The sequence below is a fragment of the Triticum urartu genome, chromosome 1A (genome assembly GCF_056163025.1).
Source record: "Triticum urartu cultivar PI428250 chromosome 1A, HENAU_Tu73, whole genome shotgun sequence".
NCBI lineage: Eukaryota > Viridiplantae > Streptophyta > Magnoliopsida > Poales > Poaceae > Triticum > Triticum urartu.
Window position 1 is genome coordinate 19,657,126 of NC_141873.1, and position 8,464 is coordinate 19,665,589.

The 8,464-nt window shown below is 49.0% G+C and overlaps 2 protein-coding genes and 1 long non-coding RNA gene across 3 annotated transcripts in view; 1 reads left to right on the forward strand and 2 right to left on the reverse strand.

Moving 5' to 3' along the window:
• Window positions 1–753, reverse strand: part of LOC147988523 (disease resistance protein RGA5-like) — a 51,747-nt gene extending 50,994 nt beyond the window's left edge. Inside the window, exon 1 of the mRNA XM_087535051.1 lies at window positions 96–753. Coding sequence (XP_087391177.1) covers window positions 96–686 — 591 coding nt within the window. The 5' untranslated portion in view covers window positions 687–753. The remainder of the gene's footprint in view (window positions 1–95) is intronic.
• Window positions 754–2,170: 1,417 nt separating this feature from the next.
• LOC147988524 (uncharacterized) lies at window positions 2,171–2,861 on the reverse strand. Its single transcript, XR_015617112.1, has 3 exons — window positions 2,588–2,861; window positions 2,407–2,472; window positions 2,171–2,312 (listed from the first exon to the last, which is right to left on the reverse strand). It is a non-coding gene; the product is annotated as an uncharacterized LOC147988524 (long non-coding RNA).
• Window positions 2,862–5,635: 2,774 nt separating this feature from the next.
• Window positions 5,636–6,666, forward strand: LOC147988525 (uncharacterized). The gene is given in 2 exon segments (XM_087535055.1): window positions 5,636–5,948; window positions 5,951–6,666. Coding segments are annotated over 2 exon segments (1,029 nt in total).
• The last annotated feature ends 1,798 nt before the right edge of the window (window positions 6,667–8,464 follow it).

Sequence of the window (8,464 nt, forward strand, 5' to 3'; positions counted from 1 at the left end):
TATGTTGGATGAAAGGCAGCTTATCAACAAGCTTCATGAATTTCTTGAGAACAAGAGGTATGCATCACTTGCAGCAAAAATGATACTACTATGATATGTCCGCTTCCTATGCTAGTTGTCAAAACCCTAAAAACCTTCCTGACATCAGGGTTTTGACCGACGGGGACAAATGCCTGACAATCAAAATCACCTTTAATCTTCTCGTATACTGCTCTAGCAAGAGTGGTCTTTCCCAACCCTCCAAATCCAACAATGGAGATCTTCTTCAGTTTCTTGTTAGATGCATCGTCGCCCTCAATGGAGAGCAAACTCAAGAGGTCTTGATCCCTCTTCCCATAAATGCCCACCAGCTCTATCGCTTCTGTGTACAAAGCCCGAAGACGAGGATCGATAGCAATTGCTTCTGTGGGATTAAAAGCAATACCATCGAGCTTGTTCCTGCCACGCCTAGCAGCCACCTCCTGGAGGTGCTCCTTAATTTCCTTGATGGCGCCAGCTATTCGATGGTGATTCTTGCCCTTCTTGAACAAGTAGATCATCTTGTTCTTGAGCTCCTTGAATCTGCTGGTGTTGTCGTGAGGCTGCTGAATACCTTCGACACCTACGAGGAACTTGTCGACGACATCCTCCATGTTATAGGAGAGCTCTCTGACCTCGTCGGCCCAAAGCTTGACTTGCCTGGACATGAGCTGCTCTCCTCCCCCCGCGTCGCCTCCCCGAGCGGGGCGACCGGGGGCTCTCGTCGCCCCTCCCAGCCCCCCCTCCCCCTCCTCCCCTTCCGCCGCCGTCGGCCTGGGCCACCGGGCCTTTCTCGCATGGTGCCGGCGGCGGCGGCCCCGGCCTTTCCCCCTCGCATGGCGCCTCGGCTCGGGCGGACGGCGGCCGTCGGGGGTGCTCCTCGGCGACAATGGATCCGGTGGCGGCGCGGCTCCCTGGGCGGCGCCGTGCTGGGTGGCGTGCGGGCGGTGGCGCGGCCGCTTGGCGGCGGGGCGACGCGGTGGCTAGCGGCGGGCCTTCCCGGCCCAGATCTGGGCCCTTTTGGGCTCGATCTGGGTCTGGGCGGGCCTGGCCTGGTCTGCTTGCGGCGTCTCCGGCGGGTCGGGGGCGTGACTTGTGCGGGGGGTGGTAGCGACGGTGGCTCGCGTTCTGCAGCGCGGCGACAGGGGCTTCGCGAGCCCGTTTCGGGCTCGGCTGGGCCGGGGGTGGCCCGGTTTGCCCCTGTGCTGCGTCCGGCCGGATCCCGCCGGGGGCGGTGGAGGATGTCCCCTCCCGCGAGGCTGCTGATGTTGCCGCTCCTGGTTCCCGGTTGCGTCGTCTTGTTTCTGTCGGTCCTGTTTCGTTTGCCATGGTGAGACGGCGATGGAGAATGCTCGACCGTGGTGGCGCAAGTTGGTGGGCGGTGTGTGTGTGGTGGCGCGTGATGGATCGTCCGGGGTCGTGGTTGGTTGGTGGTCGGGAGAAATCCTTGTCGGCAGGGCCGGCACCGACGCGGTGACGCTCGTGGGCGCCGCCGTGCCTTCCTGAAGGGCGTCGGGCTTACCCCTTCCACCTCACCCCTCGCATACCGGGGGAAACCCTAGGACATGTCCGGGCAACAGCGTCGTCATCGTCACGATCCTTCTTGAGGGTGTTGTTTGGTATGCGGCGGTCCGGAGTGCTAGGAGCGTGGTGGTTATCCGGTGGGCGCAGCGGTTGCGGGTCCTCATCGTTTTCGTTGATCCGTCGTTGTTGGCATTCTTTTCTCTTCATTTATTTTTCTGTTTTTTTTGGGCTTGTTGTGCTGTTCGCCCCAGCGTTCCTGTATCGGTGTTAGTTGCTTTGGAATATAAAGCGGGGGGAAACCCTTTTTTGGAAAAAAAAAAAGCTTGACTTGCCTGTCGAGCTGGTCCCGCGGCACCTCGCCAACCTTGATGAGGGCAGCGTGCATGCTCTCAAGCTCCTTCCAGAGGAACTCGACATCTTTTTTGACGCGCTTGTGCAAGTTGTACTCATCCATGAGCGGCTGGCCTAGCTTGGGGAGTAGGCAGCCCATGGCACCTGTGACGACCTCCATGACCGATCAGCTGGAAACCTGCAAATCGATGAATGCGGGGAGCTGTAATGCAATCCAAGCTCTAGAACCGAGTTGCCAAGCCAAAACTTTAGCTAGATTTGGACCAAGCTCACCTTTGGTGCTTCACGGCAGAGCAGAACACAGCGGGGGCGCCCTCGTCGGAGGTGACAAGGAAGCGGAAGCGGCGGCAGCGGCACACCAGAGGCCAGATGCGTCACTGGCTCGCTGCTCCCGGGTTGGAAGAAGACGAATTTATAATCTAGCAAAGCAGCAGATTAACAAGAAGGTGCAGATTAACAAGAAGGTGTGGATGTGAGTAGAGCAGAACAGCAAGAAAGGTGAGACGAAGTTACCAGGTCGATCAGTGGATTCGATGCATCCTGCTCTGATTGACAGGGAACTTCATGATTCTTGCTACCCTGGATTCAAGATTCAACCAGCACAAATGGATGAGACTCTGAAGCAGGAGAATTGATCAGTTTTTAGATCCAAGCATTGCTACCTTAGCAGGAAACAAATCGACAGGAAACATACCTCCGCGGTAAACAAGGTCTCCCGGCAGGGGCGGAGCACTCACTGGAGGTTGGATGCATGCGGATGTATACCAGGCGACGCGACACAATGGACGAGATGAGGAGATGAGAATGAGGGGAAGGGGAGACGGAGGAGCAGAGGAAGAGCAACAACAGCAGTCAAGATAGATACGAATCCATCGGAATAGTACGTAATGCTTTTGGCTCATGTGTTTGTTCATCAGTGGACGATGCGTTGGATGTGGGACAAGGTAAAGAAGAAGGAAAGGGAGTGCTTTGGGTGGGTGGGTGGGCGTGGAAAGAAATGCAACGCTTGGTGGCCAGCATCATCGTCAATCACAAAGCACTACTGTACTAGAAGATGCACCGCTTGTGTTCTTTGGAATGCATTGCACGGATTTGGTTCATTTTTTGTTTGTTTGGGTCGACAAGATGTCGAAAATGTCAGGTTCTGTTCGGTTTGCCGTAGATGCGCCTAATGCAGGAACATTACATGAATACCATTTTGTTGGTAGCGGAAATATGTAGTTCAAACATAAAATTCATTTTACACGCACTATTTAAACATTAGCTCTTTTATTATCATTGTGGGTCCATGTATGGTCCACAAGATTAGTGGGTAGCTACGTGTTCACCTAATGATCTCGAAGATTCTGATGTCTCTGAAAAAAATCATAAATTGATCTGCATCTTTATGTTCTGGGATGTGGACTTGTTCTCCTGGCTTGCCAAAATCATAGCTCTCGCGTACCCCATCATATTTGTTCTCGATAATCATATTGTGCAAAATGACACAACATGTCATAAGGTGCCACAAAGTCTCTGATTCCCACATTATTTAGGGGTTGAATCGCCACATTGTTGCCGTTTGGATGATGCAAAGTAATCGGCATGTAGCGAATCAATCGCTAAGGGTAACTCCAATAGACCGATACATTTTGTCCGCCCGCATTTGTTTGTGTTCCTGCGGACAAAAAACATAGACGGGTGGGTGTCCGTTTTTTTGTCCATTTCGATCCATTTTCGGCCCAAATTTAGGCCAGGTTTGGGTCTGTCCGGACATGTTGTGGATGCCCGCAAAGTCCTTCCCTTGTCCTTCCCTGCCTGCCAGTCGCTCGCACACCATCGCCATTCCCACCATTCCTATCCCAAAAACCCTCCCTCCTAGAGTCATGGCTAACAGCCTGACGCGCCCAACCCTGCCGCCGCCGCCTCGTCCCCGCCGTGGCCCCGAAGAAGCCGAAGAAGGAGATCACCCCGAAGTATAGATCATCCGAAACGACGATGCGGGCCAACCGGAGGAGGAAGGAGAAGGCAAAAGAAGACCCCTCCACCACCACCGCTGCCACTGCCACTGAGGACACCGACGCCATCGCCGTTAAGGCCGCACAAACCGCCCTCCTCCTGCTGGGGTTCCTTGAGCCGGCCCTTCTCGGCACCGCCACGACGGGAGCTGGCACGTCAACATCACTGTCGATGTATGCTTACCTTCCCAGACACGACCCGACGACGCTTCTCCATCTCACCTCGGCACGGCTTGCCGGAAATGGGTAATGATGTGTTGGTCATCCCCGTGGTGTCCCCCATTGATATCAACGCCACACCTGTGACCAGGCGGTCTACCGGGACACTTGGGAAGCGCTCACGGGTTGTCTCCCCAGCCAACTTAACCGATGCCCGCAACTTGTATGGTGGAATGCCGACCCCGACGCCGGACAACCCAAACTACTACTATGATCTCATGGAGGAGATGATCAATGTGGGCGGCCAGGGGATTGAGCTAAAGAAACTCAAGGACAATAGACCAAAGTCCAAGACAATGTTGACATCGAGGAAGAACCATTGTTTGGGGAGGAGTTATCTCATCAAGCCTGGTCACAAAGAACAAAATATGAAATGACTTTTCACTAGTCCCGCCTCATTGGATAGATTTTTACATGGATGCCAAGATAACTTCATAGAGCAAAATAATAAAAATATACAAATATTCCACTACAGTAAGAGCATATCCAACATCAGATTAAAAAATGAGTTCAATACCTAAAAATTGAATCTCTTGGATTCTTTTTGCCACAAAAGGCTCCAATACCAGATCGGAAACTCCATGGCGACCAAAAATTTAAGTCACCTAAATTTGGTTATCCGATCTCTACCTAATGATAAAGATCTATTGACTGTGGCGGTACGTCATGAAAATTGCACCAAAAATTGCAAAATATTAGCGCCGCAGCGTGCCCGTTTTGTCTGGCCCATGTCCGGGCAGCCTGTTTTTTAAATTTCATTTTCTATTTCTATTTTTATTTTCCATTTTTCTTTCTTTCTAATTTAAATAATTTGGGACTTCAAAAAGGTTCCAATTTTTTTAAAATAAGGATCTTAAAATATTTTTTAAATAAATCATAAAATGTTTGTGAATTCAAAAAATGTTCGTGATTTTGTAAAAAAAATTGTTTGCTTATTCAAAAAATGTTTGAAATTTTGAAAACAAATGTTCGGGAAATAAAAAAATTTCATGATTTTTTTCAAAAGTTTGTGTATTAGAAACTGTTAATGGAATTTACAAAATTTCGCGAATTCAACAGGAATGGAAAATATCCTAAAAACTAAAAAATTGTTGATTTATAAAATATTCGCTGATTCAAAAATGATCATGCATTTCAAAAATTACTTCTTAAATCTAATAAATATTCGTGAATTTCAAGAATTTTTCCACCAATTTCCAAAAAAATGTTTGTCAAATCTAGAAATGTTCGCCAATTCAAGAAACAGGTTCAGAATTTTCAAAAAATGTTTGCAAATAGTATAAAATGTTCATGAATCGTAAAAATTATTCTTGATTTTAGAAAATGTAAAAAAACATGTAAAAAGTGTTCATGAATTTGATTTTTTTCATGATTTCAAATATGTGCATGAGTTTTAAAAAATATTCATGATTTCAAAAACTGTTTATGATTTAATGAAATGGAGAGTGAAAGTAAAGGGTAGAGGATAGAGGGTAGTAGTGGGCGGTATTACCGCGCTGCTCTACTCTACTACCGCTGTTTCACCTATGCATGCAATACCTAGCGGTAGTACCGCTGGTGGGAGTGATAGTACTGCCCCAGCTAGAGAACCATGGGCGAGAGGTCACAAGTGCCCAGACAAAGTGCCCATACATGTCATGGAAGAACTCCTGGAGGTCTTGCAGCTGGATGATCCGCCTGATCCGCAACACTTGTCGGATTCTAGCTCGGACGATGAAGTCATGCTACTGGCAAGTGACAGCCCCAACAAAACAGCAGTGAGACATCGGTCTATGCGGGTCGATGGACTAATTGGCAAGTGTAGCATTCTTGTGTAGATTGACTCCAGAGCAAATTGTTCCTTGTGGATGCAGCCCTGGTCCAAGAATTGCAGATTCCAACTCAGCCAATGCCCAATGCATCGTATGTGATTGCAGGTGGTGATACCCTGACCAGCTCGACAATGGCACCGAAATTGACCTGGTGGGCACAAGGGCATACTTTTGTGCAAGATATGAAGGTACTTCCCCTAGGCTGCTACGACCTAATTGTTGGTGTTGATTGGTTGGAAGAGCACAACCCCATGTGGGTGCATTGGCACAAGAAATGGATGAAATTCACACATGATTGGTGCCGGATCACTTTGCGTGGAGTGCGAGATAAACCAGTGAAGTGTAAGCAAGTGTCACCACGGAAACTCAAAGGACTGTTGCCAAGAGGAGCTATTCAACACGGTGTGCAGATTCAGCAAATTCACCAGGAGCAAGACTTCATGTCACTTCAGCTCCAAAAGGCAGAGGGTACCCCTTTGCCACCAGAAATTAAGTCTCTGTTGCACGAATTTGATGATCGTTTTCAACCTCCAATGAAGTTACCACCACGCCGTCCGGAGGACCATACCATCCCTCTCATACCAGGGGCCCAACCTGTCAGTGCTCGGCCGTATCGCTATACACCTCAACAAAAAGACGAGATCCAACGACTGATTAGAGAGATGCTATGCATGGGGATCATTCGTCCCAGTACCAGTCCATTTGCGTCTCCCGTGATGTTGGTGCGCAAGAAAGACGGGTCTTGACAATTTTGTGTTGATTATCGACAGCTCAATGCCGTCACTATTAAGAACAAGCACCCGATGCCCATTGTGGATGAGTTGTTAGATGAACTTTCTGGGGCCAAGTGGTTCACAAAGCTTGATTTGTTATCCGGGTACCATCAAATCAAAGTGGCATATGGTGAGGAGTTCAAGACATCATTTCGCACCCACCAAGGGCTCTACGAGTTTCTGGTTATGCCCTGTGGACTCTCACGGGCACCAGGGACGTTCCAAGGGGTGATGAACTTTTTTTTGACCCTCTGTCGAGACATGGAGTGCTGGTCTTTATGGATGACATCTTGGTGCACAGTGCTACCCTATCTGAGCATGTCCGCCTCCTGCACGCCGTTCTGCAAACGCTCCGAGAAAATTCCCTAGTGGTCAAGCGCTCCAAGTGTGCTTTTGCCTAGCCGTCAATTGAATACCTGGGTCATGTGATCAGCGCAGATGGAGTGGCTACAGATCCTACGAAAGTGGAAGCGGTCCAGACGTGGCCTACTCCTACATCTGTTCGTGCGCTCCGTGGATTTCTTGGGCTCACTGGATATTACCGCAAGTTCATCCAGAACTACAGTATTATTAGTCGACCTCTGACAGAATTACTGAAGAAAGGGGTCATCTTCTAGTGGACCCCAACAACAGACATGGCCTTCCGGCTGTTGAAGCAAGCAATGATTGAAGCGCCAGTTTTGGCTATCCCTAACTTTCATCAGTAGTTTATACTGGAGACAAACGCTTGTAAAGATGGGATCGGGGCTGTTCTTATGTAGCAAGGTCACCCGGTGGCTTATCTGAGTAAAGGTCTCTGTCCTAAGAACCAAGCCCTCAGCACGTATAAAAAAGAGTGTTTAGCCATTCTCATGGCCGTGGACAAATGGAGGCCTTACTTGCAGCACCAGCCTTTCATCATTCGCACTGACCAGCAGGCCCTGCTACACCTGTCAGATCAAAGGCTTAACACTTGAATCCAACACAAAGCCTTTGTGAAACTCATGGGTTTGGAATATACCATACAGTACAAGTGAGGCATCACCAATGTAGCAGCCGATGCCCTCTCGAGGAGGGAGCACAATCAGTCTCAGCTAGACATATCTTCTGCAGTGCCGACATGGATGGAAAATGTGGTTGCAGGTTACGAGATGACGCAATGACTAAGCAAATCTGGACAGAATTGTCACTGTCAGGCACACATGATAAGGGTTATACATTGGAAAATGGCATGATTCGTTATAAAGGGCGCATCTGGGTGGGTCACAATTCCCTAGCTCAACAACACATACTGCAATCTCTTCACAACAGTGCTCTTGGGGGTCATTCTGGAGTGCTTGCAACATACCCGCGAGTTAAGAAATTGTTTGCATGGCCCAAAATGAGGTGCTCTGTCACAGAGTTTGTGCAAGCGTGTTAAAAAATCATAAATTGATCTGCATCTTGATGGTCTGGGATGTGGACTTGTTCTCCTGGCTTGCCAAAATCATAGCTCTCGCGTACCCCATCATATTTGTTCTCGATAATCATATTGTGCCAAATGACACAACATGTCATAAGGTGCCACAAAGTCTCTGATTCCCACATCATTTAGGGGTTGAACCACCACATTGTTGCCGTTTGGATGATGCAAAGTAATCGACATGTAGCGGATCAATCGCTAAGGGTAACTCCAATGGGCCGACATATTTCGTCCGCCCGCGTTTATTTGTGTTCCTGCGGACAAAAAACATAGATGGATGGGTGTCCGTTTTTTGTCCATTTCGATCCATTTTCGTCCCAAATTTAGGCC